At 46.5% G+C, this 18,986-nt stretch overlaps 1 protein-coding gene across 1 annotated transcript; it reads left to right on the top strand.

The window, feature by feature from the left end:
- The first annotated feature begins 366 nt into the window (after nt 1-366).
- On the top strand, nt 367-17,955 carry PPCDC (phosphopantothenoylcysteine decarboxylase). Its single transcript, XM_074917472.1, has 7 exons — nt 367-464; nt 1,906-1,966; nt 2,342-2,508; nt 7,887-7,982; nt 10,341-10,469; nt 12,429-12,597; nt 17,387-17,955. Exons 3-7 carry the CDS (start codon nt 2,356-2,358, stop codon nt 17,470-17,472), a joined length of 633 nt encoding a protein of 210 aa, XP_074773573.1. The 5' UTR covers nt 367-464; nt 1,906-1,966; nt 2,342-2,355; the 3' UTR covers nt 17,473-17,955.
- Nucleotides 17,956-18,986: the final 1,031 nt, after the last annotated feature.

Below are 18,986 nucleotides of genomic sequence, written 5' to 3'. Positions count from 1 at the left end.
ATTCTGTGAAACCACCCGCCTGCCCTGGCGGAGCTCCCTTGCGCGGGCCTCCCCGGCGCTGCGGAGCGGCTGTTATCGGGGTGCCAAGGGCAGCAAGCCTCGCCGATACAAGCCCCCCTCGGGCTGCCTGTGAGTGCCTGAGGCGCGGCCCCGGCCGAACGCGGCGCTCCGGGAGGGGCGGGGAGCGGGGAACTGAGACGCCGGCGCAGCCGCCATCGCACCGCCCGAGGCCCGGCCCGGCCCGCCGCGCATGCGCACCCAGCCCCAAGCAGCGCCGGGCGCGCGGGGCGGCACTTCCCAGCGTGCCCTTCGCCTTCCGGGGCGCGGCGGGGTCGCGCTCCCGTTACGGGGCGGGGCGGGGCGGCGCGGCCCTTCCGCCGGAGCAGGCAGCGGCCCCGCGGCCGCCGAGGCTTGGGCTCAGAGGCTTGTCGCTCTCCCGCCTCGGCTCCGTCGTGCCTCTGCCGGTATATAAACGTTGTTTACGGTTTGTAAATCCCCGGGGTCTCTCGGTTCTGTGTCTCAGCGGCCTTTTAAAGCTGTTTTCAGCGTAGCTGCGGCATTAAAGAGCTAATAAAATAACTAAGTAGGCCTGTGAGCTGCTTGCTTTCTAATGGCTTCTTAGCTGATTCCCCAGAGCTGTGACTGGGTAAGAGGAAAGCGTGGCTCAGCACATGGCACTTGTGTTTGATCGCTAATAGCCCTTTTCGAAAGCTGCTATTAAAAAATTATGTCTTACTCCCCAGGCTTTAAGATGTGGATGCTTCAGTGAATTAATAGTCATTTAGTCATCACAAGGGAAGTGGATGCTTTCCTTGCTGTGACAGCATTAATTTTAATTAGATATAGATAAACATGTGAAATGTTGCAGTAGCATTGAAATCACCCACCAATGTGCATGCTGGATTTCCTTGCCTCTAATTAGTATTGCTAATCAGTGCCTAGAAGCTGAAATCGTGCTCTTTTTCTAGCAAATGTTTTTTGTACACACACTGAGAAACCTCAGGGTCTCGAGTTAAACACATAGATTTCAAGCAGAGCGTGGAAAAAGGAGATGTTATTGCTGTTGTGTTGCAGCACATGTGTGCGAGGAGGTTGGTTAGAAAGGAGGTTTGTGCTCGTGCATCTTGGTGGCTGGGTGTGGAGGTCAGGCTTCCGTGTAACAGCTGAACAAGCATGATCTGAATCACCTTGCGGAGGATCCTAAATTAAACCTGCAGCTGAATTGTCCCAGGGAGTGACTGAAGGGGTAAACTCCTCTCTCAGGAATCCAGCCTCCTCGCTCCACCATCTGAGTTGGTACGGAAAATAAGGGCAGTGTAAACGTCTTTCTTCCTTTATGTTTTACCCAGAATGCTTCCAAGTAACTTCCTCTGATTAGCAAGCATGTCACTAAAATAGAACAAACTTTACTAAATCCCAGTGTAACGTCTTCGCTAGAAACACATTTTTCAGATTTTTCAAGAAGTTAATTTACTCTTTGCTAATTACTCATTAAGCAGAGGTGTTCGTGTCGATTCTGTGGAGGAATGCTTCTCACCAGACCAGTCACTGGTGATGTAGCGGTGTGGCAGCAGAGCAGGGCAGCTGGGAGGAGGCAGGAGACCTGAATTAAAGCTGCTTGCTCAGCCTGCCTTCTGAGTGGCTGCCCCAGCCTGCAGATCACTTTGCTTGGCGCCGGTGCGGGAGCGAGCGGTTCTGGTGTTCATATCTCTGTGAAGGTGTTTCCACTCGCTGGGCTGTTCTGTCCTTAGTCGCTGTTTTGTTTTTTCCCTGTCTGCTAGGGAGTATTTTCCTGTGCTACCGTAAATATGTAATGATACAATAAGAAGCAAGATGATAATGCTTGCCTCAGGGCCCCAGAATTTTTAATTATTAAAATATCTCCCTGCATTTATTACTCACCAGAGAGTGCAAAGGGAAGCTGGCTCAGCAGGGGGTTGCGTCTTCCCAGCAGTCACGGTGAAAGGTACGTTTGTTGTAAATTCTGGGCCATGTTCAGCACATGAGGGTGTCTCTTTGTTTTGGGGGCCATGGGCTTTAACAGAACACTCTTGTGGCCTGCCTGCGCAGGTTTTAGCATTCTGTTTACCAGTATCTGAGAGAAAATTGTAATTAAACAGGAGTAGTAGGTTATAGAGTGCTATGCTTAAAGGTCTGCTCATGCTTGAAAGCTTTGCGGATTGGGGTCTGAGTGTTCATCCTCAGAATTAATTACTCTGGGTCCTGCATAGGCCAGGCTTAGATCTGTGCCCTCAGGAATAGGTGGGTGTTGGAGCCCTGCTGTGCTAGCCTCGCTTGGAGGCACTGTTAGTCAAGTGTCTTGGTTTTTCTGTGCTTGTAGAGTTTGATGGGAGCATGGAGCCCTTCTCTCCACCAGAACCAGGGTTTCCTGCGGAAAAGAGCTCATCTGTGCCACAGAATATATACCGTGTCTTGGTGGGTGTGACTGGAAGTGTGGCTGCTCTGAAGCTGCCTCTCCTCATTGCCGAATTGTTGAAAATCACTGGGGTGAGTAAATCTGTGGGTAGAGTATTGTAAAGTTGGTATTACTCTGTTTCTCTTTTTGAGGAGAGGTTACACGGCTTCTGTTGAAATGAAAATTTCCTTTTAGCTTTGAGCCATTTAGTTTGAAAATTTGTTGGGGGAAGATTGCTTTGTTTTTTAAAAATTGATTAATACTTTTTCCTATCATTTCTTACTTCTCTACATTGAAGAGTTAGCTTTACTTTAGGCTCAAAGAGCAATAACTATTCCTGGATATTTCCATAGGCAGACATTTAGATTCTGGAGTATGAAAGTACTGTTGTCCAGCTCAGCTTGCTTAATTCTCCCCAAAATTATTGAATGGGTCCTTGCTTTGGGATTTTTTTCTGCAATATGTCTTTATCAGTCAAATTATCAGATCTGGCTACAGACACAAGTGATGCTTTCTGGAACTTGAAATCTTTAATTAGGATTTGCAGTTTTCCGTACGGTGAGATGTGGAGTTTGCAAAGATGGAAGCTGCTGTCTGACCACCAAAAGGAAGCCAGATCTTGTAACAACAGAAAGTACAAGCTGCTATATATGTCCATGCATTTCTTTTTTACTAGTTTATTGTCTGGAGTAACAGAGGTGTCCAGCAGAGGCCACTAGTGACTAGAATCAGGGAGGGAAAAGTGCTGACTTTTGCTGTAGAATAAAGTTAGAGAAAAACATAGAAAACCTTTAGCTTTTGAGAAACAGAGCAAATGTTTTGGAGCAGTGAAATGAAAGAGTGGCAGGAGCAAGAGGGGGGTGCACTTAAGTATGTAAATATATTGGTTAGATTGCTTAATGAATGTCCTTTTGGATGCTTTGGGAGGCTTTACCTTGTAGATGCACTCATTACCACAGAGTCAAGAGAGGTGCAGTCCCCGAGTAGCTCTGACGTATCTGGTTGATGCCGATAACCAAGCTGGAAAGGGCACTGAAGATGTGGCAAGCTGTTGGGCACCAGTTCTGCCAGTTGAGCTGGCACTGTGTGTTGCAAAGAGGGGCCTCAGTTAATTTATTACTTGACCTGAAATGATGACTGAGGCCAAAGGTCCTAGTGTGAAGTAAGAGGGCCAGAGAAAAATGATACCAAGGAAGGGGGGTGACCAGACCAGAGCCAGGGATATTCATTTTCTAATTCTTTGTCTCTTGGACTGGATTCGCTGTTGTCTCCTTTCCTTCACTCTTGGTGCTTGGAACAACCTTTTTTGCAGGTGACAGGAAGAATGCAAATGATCCACTGTAGGTATCTAGGTCAAATGCGTTCCTTCTCTCGGAGCATTTGATTCATAATTAAAAACAGCTGATGGCTGGACCTAAATTCTCTGTGAAGGCCTGTAGGTTCTGTGATATCTGTTGCAGGCTTTCTGGCCACTGGTTTTAGCTAGTTACATAAAAAGTGAAAGTGAAGCATTGAGTCCAGGAGCTTCTGGTACTTAATTTATTAATTAAAATTATTTACTCATTTCTGATGTGATTTCAAGACCTGATCCAAAGCCTGCTGAGTCAGTGTAACTTTTTCAGTGAGTTTGTTAAGTCCTGCACAAGCCTGTTGCATCAGTTTTTTTACTGATGGAACAGAACTTTAAAAAGCCATCAGTGGAAGCAGGGCAGGAGCAGAGGAGGGTTTTGGTACCAAAGGAAATGTGGTCAGAGGCTTGAAACCGGAGTGGATAGTTTAAATTGATGTTTTGGCTAAAATGATCCTTGGTGAACTTGATTTTGTACTCATTAAACTTTAACAACTTCTTGAGGGAGATAATGGATGTGACTCCATCTTACTGCCTTTTGTTTAACCTCTTTGAAGATCTAGGAAGTTTAGACAGCATCAGCTTACACCTTTCAGGTTATTACCTTTGCACCTGCTGTTGTGGGGAGACAGCACATAGTGTCTCATCAGGACACTGTGGGTAACTCTCGTGGTTGTGCTACTCACATCGTCTCAGGCTGATTCCTAGAAGTTTTGAATGGCCTGGCAGGAATACGATGACAAAATCGTATTGGCAGGATATTGGTTAGTCATAAAGAAAGGTTATGACAGACTTTTCTGTGGGTGAAACGTATTGCTCTTGTTATGGGATGTCATTTGGACTTCTAGGTTTAAATCACATCATGTCACTTCATTGTGCTCCTGTAAGGTCGCTTCTATGGCAGCTTGTAGGTGCCATTTAACAGAGGAGCTACTTGTTCTCTTCTGCAGCAGTTGTTAATCAAGCTCAGTCTGCCTGTAAAGATTTTGCTGTCAAAACTGAGAAAGTTATGAAAAAAAAATCAGATGCACCCTTACTCCAAGCAGAAATGGCTGTGACAGGAGAGTTCTCGAGGCCAACAATATTGCATGAACAGAGGAGAGCAGGATTGCAGTAGAGTTTACTCTGAAGAATTGGCTTGAGTGGTCCAAGTAAAAGAACTCTAACTAGTCTAAACCAACTCAGTTTGGAGTTTCTGAGTGTGGCTAGACTGCCTTTACTGTTTAAGCAGACAGATATCCACAGGCAAACAGAGGGTGTGCCAGGTAAATAGAAAGAAAAAAACTATGTAGGCTAAAGTGATCTTGAAAACACTGATCTCTTTCCAGTGTAGCTGGAGGGACTTGAAGGACTTGCTCAGAACAAGGGAACCAGGACCCCACCCCAGCAGAAAACCATAATTAGGGGAGAATATTTAACTAATACAGTAACTTTTGTGGGGAAATGGTGGAGTTGACACCACTCAGAGTCCTTGAACGTTCCTCTGGTATGCTCTACCTTATAGAGGGTTGGATGCAGTACTTGAGAGACAGCTATTCCCTATTCCTGGGTTATGCTTTGAACAAATACGTGCATTTTTAAAGACTGGAGATGTTTATGAAACATTTTTTTTAAAAAGCAGAGTGTCTTTTGGGGATTTTTCTCTGTCCTTTAGCCTTAGAGAGGTATTTGTGGTCTAGAAAATTTTGAATTACGATGCAACTGAAGTAGCAAGTGACAAAATATGTCATGCAGTAGATCGAGTTGTATCACCTAAAAATCCTTATCCCATTATGGCTAACTGTAAAATAGGAGTACTACTAACAAACATTGCTGCTGAAAACTTAGTGCAGACCTGCCCTACTGGTACCATTTCAGAGAGCAGGCATGCCCCTTTAAACTGCACTTTGCTCTTTAAAATCACCAAATAACTAGTATCTCGCAGACTGGGAGGTTAGCACCTCCCTGAAGCCCATGGCATAGCGGAGAGCAGCGTTAGCACCTTTGTGGGTGTTGCCGCTTGGCTCCAAGCAGCTTCCTGTGAGGTGAGGTTAATATGGAAACAATATGGTTGATTGCTGTCAATATGATTTTCACACTCTAAAGCACTAGAAATGCAGCTGTGATTCCAAGTTAGGGTCACTTAAAAAAGAGCAGACATTTAGAAGAGGTGAAGAACCAAACATACAGCACCAAATACTGCTGTTATGTGCTGCTATATTTTCCCATTACTTTTTCTTCAGGAAATGCGAAAAATTACCAAAGACCATGATGTGCAAAGGCTGGGATTTTCCGTTGCTCTGAGCTGTTATTCTAGTCATGTAGGGTGCAGATCATCAACACTGCTCCATTCCCAGCTGAACAGATCGTGTTGAGGAGATAGGTTAACATGTTTTGTCACTTCAACCACTGCTGTTGAAGATGTCTTCTTGGAGGTTGGAGGTTTTCAGCAGTCTGTTTTAGCGCAGTCTGTTCTAGCAAGAGTGCGCAGACTGAGTGCTTCACCAGTTTTGTACCTCAGGTCAATTTTCTAGTGGGATGGAGTTGTTGGTGAGGCTGGTTTCTCCTCATCTCTCTGTTGCACTAATAGAACCACGCAGTGGGTTGCACTGTCAACTGCTTGAAGGAGCAGAGAGTGGTTGAAAGTGGCCAATAACAAGGAAAAAGCTTATTTTTTGCTGTGATTGATGGCCTCAGGTGCATCTTCTACGTTAACAGCCTTTCTGGAGTGCTCCCTCCATGCATTGCCTGGTTATAAAGGGCATCCTTGGGAGGTATTGCAGATAGAAATACAGTTGTGTGTCCCGCACGGGTGATCAGGGCAGGCAGAGCCGCTCTGACACTGGCTCCGCTTTGCGGCTGATCCCCGTGTGTGCAGAGCACCTCCGGTGCACGGCGTGTGGCAGGCAGCTGCTTGTGACATTTGTCAGAGCTACAGCTTTGAGCAGGTCAAGTGACATGTAGAAACCAGGGGGAAAAAAACCCACCTTTTCCCACTTGTTAAGATTTCTGCAGGAGGAAATGACAGGATCTCGTGTTGTAGGGCACCCTAACACCTCATAAGTGTGCGTGTCAAACATCCAAGGGACACGATAGATTTTCCCCAGTATATACCATATAACAGCAGGTTCTGCTGGCTTTCAGCAAGGCAGACAAGTTTATCTAAGATTTTAGAGAGAACCTTCGTACGCTTTCACCCAGTTTCTCTTTCCATTGTGGAAGCCCCTGCTTTACTGTTTACTGCACAGAATCCCTGTACTATGATACCTACACGTAGGTTTTCCTCTTTCCAGCATCTTACCTTGATAGGAAGGATAGCTGCAAGACGCAACTCCAACTTGCTTCAAGTATTTTTACCCCTGACTGGAGCAAGTCTGATTAACACTGGTTTAAAAAGTAGTATCCAGTAGTTTGTAGCTACCTCCTCACTTTTGGCACCAGATCATTAGAGAGAGAGGCAGGAGTAGAAAGAGAGAGAGGTACATGATGTGTTTCATTCAACCAAAAAATCATACTCTGCCTTCCAAAGCCACTCTTTCTTGTTAACCTTGCACAGCAGAGGTGCGCTTGCTTTGCACTGGCGATGCTGAGCCCCAGCTAACCTACTTGTCCCTCAGCAGTTCTTTTGATCACTCAGCACTGTGCTTTCTCTTGGCACAGAGCTTGCTCTTGGCTCTGAGTGTGGGAAGAGTGATCCTGCAAATGCCCTGTAGGCATGTCACCCCTCGGCAGTCCTCTGTACTGTGGTTAAGGGAATCCACTGAGGCAAGATGCTCTCCTACTCCTTTTGGCAGACGTATTTTGAGATTAAAGGGCATCTTTCACAGAGCTTTGGTTTGCTGCTGCTTAATGTCTCTTTGAAGTTCTGTGCAGAGCTGCATCTCATTGTGACCTGCTCTGCTCTCTCTGCTGTCCCCGCTGTGAACTGGACATGTGAACATGTTTGGCAGGTGGTGACTAATCACCTGCCTGTTTTAGGGTGGCATGAAATGAGTCTTTGGCTCCCGTGAATACCTGTGGTGGCCTGGCCTTTCCACTGTGAATAGGGGAAGGTCCTCTGAGAATCCACATAGCTTCCAAAATCTCCTCCTCTATCCAGCTTTACAGGATTGTCCTCAAGTCTAACCGTTGGTCTTTCTTTAGCTCGAAGTGAAGGTGGTCACTACTGAGAGAGCAAAGCATTTCTACAATGCCCAGGAGATTCCTGTCACGCTCTACAGCGATGAGGATGAGTGGCAGGTGAGTTGTTCTTTCGTTGGAGACTAGAAGGGCTTCTGTCGTGTCCCTACTAGCCACATGTTTTGTAATTCAAGTAGTTTTGTCATGCACTCATGCCTTCTACTTCCAGAAGGCCAATGGGTCATGCTTCAGAAAAAAAGCAGGCTCCCTGGGAGATTCACTTAATTGTTCAAGTGCTGAACAGCAAATAGAAGCGGTCCTCCAAGTTTCTTTGCAAGAGACCACATTTATTTATTTTTTAATCCTGGGCCAAGACTCACTTCTTTGTTCTAGTAATGTGTGCTTTGGAATGTGGCTTTCAAAGAACGTGGTTCTAACCATGCTGTAAATGAGAAAGAAAAAAGAAAGTCTGCCCTGAGTGTACCGGAGGATTTTGTACCACCGTCGGAGACTTGCAGCAGGCAGTGAGGGTAGAAGTGGTTTCTCACAACCCTGGGCTCGGCCGCTATCTGCAGCTCTGAGAAGAGTATCAGGAAATGTCAAGAAAGCCACTGCAGAGTCGCGGTGAGGGTGTTTGGTGCTTGTCATGAGTCATACTTGTCATGAAGGCAACAGATTAATTCTCCTTAACACTACGTATTTTGAATCTGCGGGCATCGCTGACATTCACAAAACTACCCACACTGCTGTAAAACTCAGCCTGGTGTCTGACTGGCTAACCTTGTGCTGGTAGGGCCACCTTGGTGTGGCGTAACAGAGGAAGGCCAGTACCTGGAGGTGTTGTGCCCCAGGGTGTTAGGTGGCTGGAAGTTAGAGAGGCTCTCCTGGTGGAAGTAGTGTTTATCTCAGAGGTGTTCGCATCTGTGCTCGTGCGCGTACATGGAAGAGCCATTCCAGTTGGGGATAGCTCAGTTGTCAGGGCTGGGAACATCTGACCCTGTAAAATGACTTTTTCTCTTGACTATAGTTTGCTTTGAGAGTCCCTGAGTATGAATAGGTTCATTGTATAAATGTCAAGATTTGCTTTTCTTTACATTTTATCCCTACCCTTCAGTACCAATCTGAGTACAAGGTGGTCTACTCTTTACCAGTACTCTTGCCAAGGCGCTCACACATGAGCATCACTTCTGCGTGGAGAGAGTCATGCTAATGGCAATGGCCAGGTAGTTTTCTGGTCGGTCTAGGAGACTGATGGAGATCATCTGCGTCCCAGGGTGCTACAGCTCAGGCAGTTATTTCTGAGGAACCCTTGGTGGGGTGATAGAAGAGGTGCAGATCAGGCTTTGAGGTCTGCTGGCACACTGGGAAGCAGGCATGAAGCCCTTATAACATGCTGTTCTGACAGAAGGGTGGGAAATAAGCCTGCTCAGCATCTGTTTGTGAGATATTTTACTCTGAAAACTACAATTTTCAGTGCTTCTAGAGAAAAATAGAAGTGATTGGAGGAGCTGGGAAAGGTGTCAGGATGCACCAGCTTTCCGGATACTGTCTTTTTGTTGCGGTTTTCAGTGACTCAGAGAAGGAACAGTCTGTGGCCCTGATGCACCTCTTGCTGGCCTGTGGTTGTGTGTGTCCTCTGGGGATTAAGCACCTGATACTGTTTGCTGCTTCTCTTGACACTTTCCCAGTTAACTGCGCTCTTAAGAAAAGGCCAGGACTCTCTTGAGCAACTCAGAGCTTTAGTGAAAATGGAAATACTCACTTAAGAGCCAAGAGAAGAGAAAAGCGCCCAGTTGGCTAAACCTCATCCATCCTAGAGAAGGCCAACAGGACTTTTCCTATGGTCTTTACGAGGGTTTACTTTGCTTTTGTGAGTATGCACAGGGGCGTGCATCCTAATTGTAAGTGACTTATGCAGTTAGGGGTCTGTACCTTGTTAAAAGCCAGTGGACAGCTTCACTTCAAAGAAAGGTGACGCTTATAAATCACGGAGATTTCTCAGGAAGTGTGACCCCTGGTTTGGTCTGGTCTGGCTTCAGTTGGCTGATAGGATGGAGCTCTCTGCTCAGATACGCTCCGTGCTGAGGGAGCTCCTGTGAACAATTCTGAAGCTGAGGGATGACGTGGATGGGGAAAGCTCTTTCCTATGAGTTGAAATTTGTGGTTAGTGGATGTGTGAATTGTCTCTGTGGGGAAAGGATACCTACTTGTAGAGCACTGATCACATCAGTGCTGTCCCTTAGCTGTGCTTCCTAGACATAGCTGCAACATGGCCTTTACTGGAAGAGGAGCAGTCAGAAAATTGAGGGCTGTGGCTGTAGTCCCTGGTTCCCCACACTGTCAGATCTTGCTCGATGTGAGAGTAATTCTTTCCTCTTAAGTTTACATGGTGGTTACTAATGTGGGATTGATAAAGTGCCTGTTGTTCACAGCGTTCATCGTGAGGATTTGGTAATCTGCATCTTGTCTCTTCCACAGCTGTGGAAAAGTCGTTCAGACCCAGTCCTGCACATCGAGCTCAGACGGTGGGCTGACCTTATGTTGGTGGCACCTCTTGATGCAAACACCCTGGCAAAGCTCGCAAATGGCATCTGCGACAACCTGCTGGTGAGTAAGCGGAGCTCTGCCTGAGAGTCCTCTCACCTCCCAGTGTTAGGCTGCCTGACCTTTCTTTCATGGAAACTCTTGTGCTTCTGCAGCATCGAGAACAGTGAAATTTGCATGATCTGCTTCCACTTCATATGCTTGTCTCTCTCCCTCCCTTTCCACTCCTTGGCTTTGTCAGTCTCTTCCATTATTTTCCAGTCCCTGCTTTGTGCCTTTCCTGTTTTTTTTTAACAGGTGGTATTTCTCTGTTTCTACTTCCACCCTCTCTCTGTCATGCATGTACACACACACGTGCGTGTTCGTGCACACTTGCACTCAGTTTTGGGTTCCTCTCTGTGTCTTTCAGATGCAATCTGGAAAGACACCTGTGAGATCAGATAAAATTGTTTACTTCCTGCTACCTCACCTCCTCCCTCACCTAACTGCATAGCACAGAAATTCAAACATGCTCACACTTACTTAACTTTCAGTTTCAGCTACAGGGGATATTACTTGTTTAGGCTTGTTTTTCTGGTGTTAAAAGTGCTCTGGCTCAAAGGCTGATCAGAAAGTGTATTAAAAGAGAACGTGCTTCTTTGTTGGGTGATGGGGACCTTCAGCGAAGCTGAATGCTTTGTGTCGAGGCATTACATCTTCATTAGGAGTAGTCATGAGCACTAACTACCAAAAAGATCTGCCAGGAAGCTGCAGGTCTGCAGATGTTGCTGTGGTGCATCACCTTTCAGTAATGCAAGGAGGCTGGAACTAGGAACAGAGAGCAGCACTTAGCTGTTCAGGTAAGAGGAAGTGCATATAAATGATCAAAATGTACCCAGAGCAACAGCTCTCTTTTGTATGAATAGATCACTGGAGATCTGAGAGAAGCCAGGAAGAGCTGTGGGAAGGACAAGCAATGTCTCATCCTATTCCCTTGGGACTGTAGATGTGATGGTGGTGGCAGAGGGAAGAGCTCGGGAAGGCTGTTAGGGCTGCAAGACTTCACAAACTCCTGCCAGTGTTTTTGGAGAGCCTCATGGGGGGAAGTGTTAGGTCCAGCAAAGGAAAGCAAATGCTGGTTGGCAAGTTAGAACAAATTCTAGCAGACTTCCGTGTGCTGGAAAGGGTTTGAATCACAGGGCATGAAAAAGGATGGGCAGGGTTCTTGTAAGTACTCTGTGATCTGAGCAGAGACCCTGCACCAGGGACTGTTGCTACCTGGGAAGCTCCCTTTGCGTGATTGGAATGCTGCCAGGCCTAGGGAAACTGGTGGACATTGCGTTAAGAGCAACCAGCATTTATCTTTTTAAGGAGATGAGGTAATACTGTGTTATCTGGAAGTTCTGTATTACTGAGGAGTCAGATACAATTCCCTGTAGCACGCAGGAGCTGCTAGATGGTTTGTGATCTGCCAGCATCTTCTGCAACAGCCCAGATGTGTTTGTGTTATCCTCTGTTTGTATCCTGGAAGCAGCAGTACTTCCCTTATGAGGAATTATGGATCCAGTTGGCATATGATTTAAAAAAAACTCGCTTGCCAACTTTTTGTGTTTAGCTCTACAGCTGGCTTATCTGAAGTGTTGCCTGGGGATTTCTCTACAGCTGATACAATCTGTGGCCACCCTTCAGCTTCGCTCGGTCTCCCGCAGGGGCTGGCAGTCTTCACGCATCGTGTTCCAGCTTGGTTTGCTCCAGCGATTGGGCTGCTTGTTTGGCCCCAAGCTGGAGTAGGATGGGATCTATCTCTTTGTAGCCTCCCTGATCTTTGCTGCCTGTCAGAGATGAGCCTTGCTGGAATGTAGTACAAATCAGTGTCAGCCCTGTTGATCTGCCTGTGGCTTAGTCCAGCTACACTGACAGATTGAGGCTTTTGGCCCTCTAATGACACCCAGGCTGGGAAAGCGCTTCTGTGCAGCAAAGCGATGAGGAGGAATGAGGAAAGACAACCCATCTCAGAGCGGAACCTCTTGGCTTCTCTTTCAGACTTGTGTCATCCGTGCTTGGGATCTGAGCAAACCTCTGCTCTTCTGCCCAGCTATGAACACGGCCATGTGGGAGCATCCCATCACAGCTCAGCAGGTGGAGCAGCTGAAAGGCTTTGGCTACACAGAGATCCCCTGTGTGGTGAAAAAACTGGTGTGTGGAGATGAAGGTCAGTCCTTTTGCATGTCTTCTGACACGTTTTCCTGCGCGAGTGCTGCTCTTACCCTGAAGGGACATGCTTTCTTTTGCCGAGTGACCTTCAAGATGTTGAACTGTGGAGAGCAGGTACTCGCTGCCAGGGTTTGTACAAACAAACTGAAGCTTGGCCCTGTGCTAGCTGATATCTATTATTCTTGATCATTAATTTTTAAATAGTCTTAAGAGACCATCCAAGCCAGGCTTTCAAATGAGCCGTTAGATAGGCCTGATATTTAAAAGAAATACTCATTTGAGAAGAGAGTAGATCAAAGAGAAGGAAGGTTTTGCGGTGAGTGTTATCAGCCTGGGATTTGGGTGTCCTGACCTTGCCCTCTACAGTGACTGTGGGCTCTTTTCATCATGCCTCAGTTCCTCATCTCTAATATAGGGATAATATCTTATCCCAGAGAGCAGACAGTGAGAATAAGTGCTTTGCAGACACGGCTGAGGGTGTAGTTGGACGTGCATTTAACATTTGTTATTGTTTGTTGCCTGGGTTACTTTTCAGCTTCCCAATCAAGTTTTGATTTGGGGTTTTGACATCAGACTTATCTGTGGAGTGAAAGAGGTCGTTAGGGCAAGTTGTCACGCTTAGTTTCAAAAGACTTAATTTGCAGTGCTAAGAAATACTACTAAAATGGTCTCATTTGTATTTTAGGAGATGCTTTAAATGGAGGATATTTTGACTTTTGGGAGGTTTTGAGAAGGATTTTTATATAGGCAATTTGGATGAATGGATTCACTTTTTAACAAAATTGTCTCGGACAAATTGTCTGTAAAATGTCATCCAATTCTAGCCATAATAGCAAACATACTATTACCTGCACAGTAAGTATACTCATAGTTTTGTTTGGCATCCCCAACTCTAGCAAGATTTTAACCGCTTTGTCAGAGAGTTCAGTGAACAGTCTGTAATGAAGACAGGATGTCAGAATGTTCTTCAGGGTTAAATTTTAGGGCTGGCGTAGTTTCTGAATTCTTAGGTAGGTGCAGTGCTTCTAGAGAGTGTTTTGTTGGAGCTGAAGACTAAGAAATATTTACAGTTAGGTAAGTGTAGTCAAGTAACTCAAGCATCAGTTGAAATATCCTGGACAATTATGCTTCCGCTGGGATTTTAGACCTGATTACATCAAATTTCTTACGTACTTATAATAACGTTAAGGGAAAACGCCCAAAAGAGGTCATTCTGCGCAGACATTTTGGCAGAAGTGGAAAGGCCCTCTGGCATAGCTTCTTTGTCCTTTATTTTTTCCCTTCATCTTTTTTAGTACATATGTAGGATCTCTATTGCCATAGTAAGCAGCTGAGTGCCTCCTAATGGGTCGCGTGCTTATTCTTGCAGGTTCATGCACCTGAGGCAGAGCTGTGTTGTTGTCATCCCTGTTTCACAGACGGGGATCTGAGATGCAAAAGGGCCATGTGAGTTGACTCATCAGCCCTAATGGATTAAGGTTGGATGGTGTACATGATTTTCACCTGCTGCTGCTCTGCTCTGCCCTGCCCCTTTCCTGGGGGTTGCCACCCTTGTGACAGCGGTGTGTGAGCCACACGAGAAGCAGCATGTGAATTGCTGTGGTTTGTAGCTCAGAATGGCAAAGTAAACCAGCATGGATCGGGAGTTACCTCATTCCATCAGTGGTCATTTGGGAGCTGCTTCATACTCACTTCAGCTGTGTCTACTGCGAGAGCAAACTCCTGAAGGAGCTTGTAGGAGAGGGGTGGTGTGGACAGCTGGGGCAGTAATCCGACTCGATTCTGCTTGTGTTTGTGAGTCAGTTCACAACAAGATTTTCCTGTTGGCATGCACCAGGATTTTCCTGGCTGTATGTAGGAAAACTATGGCAAAGCAGTTGTCGTGGTTAAACCCCACCTGGCAACTAAGCACCACAGAGCTGCTTGCTCACTCCCCCTCAGCAGGATGAGGGAGAGAATCGGAAGGGTAAAAGTGGGAGAACTCATGAGTTGAGATAAAGACAGGTTAATAATTGAGATAAAATAATAATAAATGGTAACGGAAAGGAAAATAACAGAGAGAACTAAAACCCAAGAAAGACAAGTGATGCAAATGAAAGCAATTGCTCACCACCAACTGACCGATGCCCAGCACTGGGCAGCAGCCTCTCCGTCTACCTCCCCCCTAGTTTTATTGCTGAGCATGATGCCATATGGTCTGGGACATCCCTTGGGTCAGGTGGGGTCAGCTGTCCCAGCTCTGTCCCCTCCCAGCTCCTCGCTGGTGGGGTGGGGTGAGAAGCTGAAAAGGCCTTGACTCTGTGTAAGCCCTGCTCAGCAGTAACGAAAACATCCCTGTGTTACCAACACTGTTTCCAGCACAAATCCAAAACATAGCCCTGTACTAGCTACTGTGAAGAAAGTTAACTATATCCCAGCCAAAACCAGCACAGCAGTAATGGATTCCAGGTTTCTGAAGACCCAAGATGGTCTCCAGCACTGACTTTTTCCTCTCTTCCCCTCTTTTTTTCAGGCCTTTCACTCCCAGGTCTCTTCTTCCACACTAATTTTGGTTTTGTGGGTTTCATCCACAAAAGGGTTTGCCCAGCTTCCACCCAAGCAGCAGGTAGCAACGCTCACACATCTGGTGCAGAAGAAAAGAGATTCAGTTTGCACCAGTTTTGTCTGTTGACATTGTGGTTTGTCTTGCTGTAAAAGAGGTTTGTCTTTCTCAGCTCATGTGGCTGGTCTTACCTGAAGTGGGACAGATCCTGCCTGCCACCAAGTTTCTGCATTGCAAGCTTTACCTGATTAATTTTTCTTCCTTAGTAAATGGGTGGCCTTAGATATAGAGTCCAGCAAAAAGAGAGTTAAAATAACAATGAAATTGAGTTGACAATTAAAACGTTTTCTTGATTGAATAGTCAAATGTAAGCTACCAGCTGTTGGCCTTGATGATATCCATGTGCCACGATATAAAGATCTTTGAGAGATGCTGGACCACACATGGGCCTGCAGCAATTTGCCTTGGCAAAAACATTTCCAAACTGCTGTATCTTCATCACCTTTGGCTGGATTTCCAGAGCCTGGCGCATAGGAAGATTTCTACCTGTAGGCATGAGCTGTGCTATCAGGCTGCTTAGCAAGATTTCGCTATGCTAAACCTAAAAATCCAGCTGTGAATTGCCAGAGATGTTGAGGAAGTGGGTGGTGTAGGACAAAGGCAGGCCTTGAAAATGATCTTGGAGGGTGTAGCTCTGCCAAACCATACAGCGGCAGTCAGGGAATTTCTCTTGTTTAGCAGGACCTGTCAGCTGCAGCTCCTCTCCTCGAAGTCAGGAGATCGGAAGGGCCCAAATCTGCCCGCAGCTTGCCCACAGGATGCTTCAGACCTCCTGGGATTTACAGGTTTGAAAAAGGCGTAGTGGAGAATGAGTCTTACTTTGCAGAGAAACCCAATTTTCTTGGTCTTCCAAAGGTATCATTCTTCATGGCAAATCCTCAGTTATAATCAGTTACACTCCTGTCCCAGAGAAGGCTCGGGTGGCTCACCTGTACTGGACAACTGAGGGTCCGGCTGTGATCTGCCCACAAGAGAGCACCTCTCCCTTTCCCCTTCCGCTCCCGTCTCTTGCCTGCCCTCAGGTTGTTACTGTTCTTTGGAAGCTGCTGGTTTAGCTGTTCATCTGTGCGCTCGCTAACCCAGCTGTGGAAGCAGACCAGAAAAAAAGAGGAAAACAAAACCTCCCCGAAGTAATTTCTGATGACCAATAAGGCACTTATTTTAAATTATTAGAGCAATTAGCCAGCAGGACAAACGATCAATAGAGATTCCATCTTCTCGGTCTTCCAATGGAGACAAATGCTGGTGGGAGAAGTATCTTTCCTCAGCCCCAAGCAAATTACAGGAGTGAATGGACTGAGCTCTCAGTGCTGAGTTCAGTACACGAGGTTGGACAAGATGATTTACTGATCTCTGGCCTTAAAACTCTGAACCTACGTTTAAAAAGTATTTCAGAGGGAAGCAACAGCACAGTGTAGATTAAGTGTTCATCTGGCAACTAGCCAGTCCAAAAGGAAAAGCTTTTACAGTTTGTTCTGTCCAGCACTCAGTCTTCTCCAAGAATTACTCCCAAGATTAAAGCTGGTGTGAATCCAGGACAGCTTTCTCTAATGTGGGTCTAACTGCAGAGTCATGGGAATGGTATGAATTCAGCAAGTCGTCTTTTAGAGGCAAAGGACATTTCAAAAAGATACTGAACACACACAAAGTCTACACTGGAGAAAGGAGGTGAAATAGGGTTTTTGCTACCCACAGACATTTTGGGGGCACTTTTACACACTTACCCCAGGGATGCATGAGCTAAAATAGTAAATCCCTGTGCGGCCGAGGGTTAGATGCAGACGCCTCTGGAGATGATTCAGAACATGAGGTACTTATTAAGGTCATATGAGTTGCCTTCTGAGGTTTCCTGCCTCTCTCCATTGACTGTCTGAGGAGTTTGTGCTCCTCCTTAGACTTCTGAGCCTCTAGAGCCAAACTAAGTTAGCATGAATACTCCTCTCGCCCTCGTCCCCCGATGGCATTCAACCGTGCCCCAAAAGCCCTGCAGAACCAGGTGAACTGAGCAGACCCTCTGCTGTCCACGGTTGCTTTCTGTTGGGCGACTCATGAGGAAACACATGGGGATGCTTGGTGAGCTTTGCAGTGTGTGGGGGAGAGAGGTGGTGGGACAGGGAAAGCACGTGCCCTGTGCTCTCTCTGTGGGACCCAGATTTCACCGTGTGGTTTTGCTCTTACCCTGCAGGTCAAGGTGCCATGGCAGAAGTGTGGACCATTGTGGAGAGCGTGAAAAGGATCCTTGAGGAACGGGACTTGCCAACACAGAGCTGATGGTTTGGCATGTGAATTGTATTTGTGTGCCTCCCTGATGATCTGAAGATAAAACCAACAGGAAGCTGAGTCGAGATGGCATGCACACCTATAGCATGTTCTTCAACCGAAGGGGTGAAACGGTTGTCTTCCAGCTGGTGCCAAACTGAAATGCGGTACATCAGGGCAGACTTTCAGAAACCAAAGCCAAGAACATGCTTCTTTAGTGTGGGAAAACTCTGTGTTATCTCGCAGAGAGGGAGTAACGTTCCGCTAGGCCACTCGGCCCCCAGTATTTCACATGTGCTCCTTTCTGAGGAGGCTGCAGGAGGAATTGCCAGTGTATTTCAGGTCCAGCAGTTCCCCCCAAGAGCTGTTAGAGAGGAAAGTGCTGTGCAAGTCCTGGTGATGGGGATAATGCTAGCCCTTTCCAGCATGTTGGTGTGGGAACATCCCTGTAGCTGTGCTGGCTTCACCTTTCCAGCAGGAGTCACTGTCCAAAAAGCATTTCCTTTCTGGGAACTTAATACAAGAGAGCTTTTAATTCTGCCTCTGAAGAATTGCCTCTTCTAGCTGCTCTGGGGGGTGTTTGCACCTCACATCATTGCTAAATCGTTGCATCTGCATGTGCTTTTTATCAGAGATGGGAACAAAATTGACTGAAAGAAGCTATCTTGGCCCTAAATTAGCCTTTGCCCTTTTATATCTGTTGACTGGATGGGGATGAAGACCTCAGCTCTAAACCAAAAAGACACCTGCCCATCTGGGTGCTCTGGTCAGGAAATAAACAGGCTGGGCCTTGTGGAAAGCCAGGGTGGGTGTTTTCTAAGGAAGTGAACTCAAACTTCATCTAATTTTCAGCTTGAAAATTAACTGACTGGCATGAAAAAATTGGGAAATCCTGTGACCCCATGGGCCAGGCCAGCCTGGGCTCCCCCAGTCCAGCCTTTCCTTGAAAACAAGATCACGTTCCTGAGAGGAATGGGAGCAAACTGGGGCTGTGGAACATGTTGCTGTAGCAGAGCACCGCTGACCCAGAGAGTTTATTTTTAACTAGACCCAGTCAGATTTAAGGCCTTGGTACAGAATGTGCATCCTGCCCATGGGGGCAACCTTCAGACTGCTGTGCACGAGGGAAGGGGTTATCGGGGTATGTTTGCTTTCCTTATCTTTTCCACACAAATAAAAACCTCTGAACTTTCACATTTTTGGCTCTTTCACTGACAGAGATCTGGGGATGCAGAGCTTCTGGGGATCAAGTCATAAGGATCCTCGTGTGAGCAGAGCTGGTGGCTTACACGAAGGGCTGTAGTGGTACCGTGGTCATGAGCTTTGCAGTTTGCTGGTGAAGTCTTTGTGGTGTGACCTGCATTGTTTGTGCATGTTCTTGGCATGGTGAAAGCTATCCACCTATCAGGATCTTACTTTAAGCATACTGAAGGCAGCAGAAGAGGAGGTGCTGCTTGGTTTCCATGAGTTTTGTAGTGAACGTTGTTTCTCCTGCTTGTAGAGAAATACGTGTTCTGACAGTTCCA

Source organism: Athene noctua, chromosome 13 (genome assembly GCF_965140245.1).
Source record: "Athene noctua chromosome 13, bAthNoc1.hap1.1, whole genome shotgun sequence".
NCBI classification, from domain to species: domain Eukaryota; kingdom Metazoa; phylum Chordata; class Aves; order Strigiformes; family Strigidae; genus Athene; species Athene noctua.
Note: the sequence above shows the minus strand (reverse complement) of the source record. Positions and strands in the feature narration are given on the sequence as shown.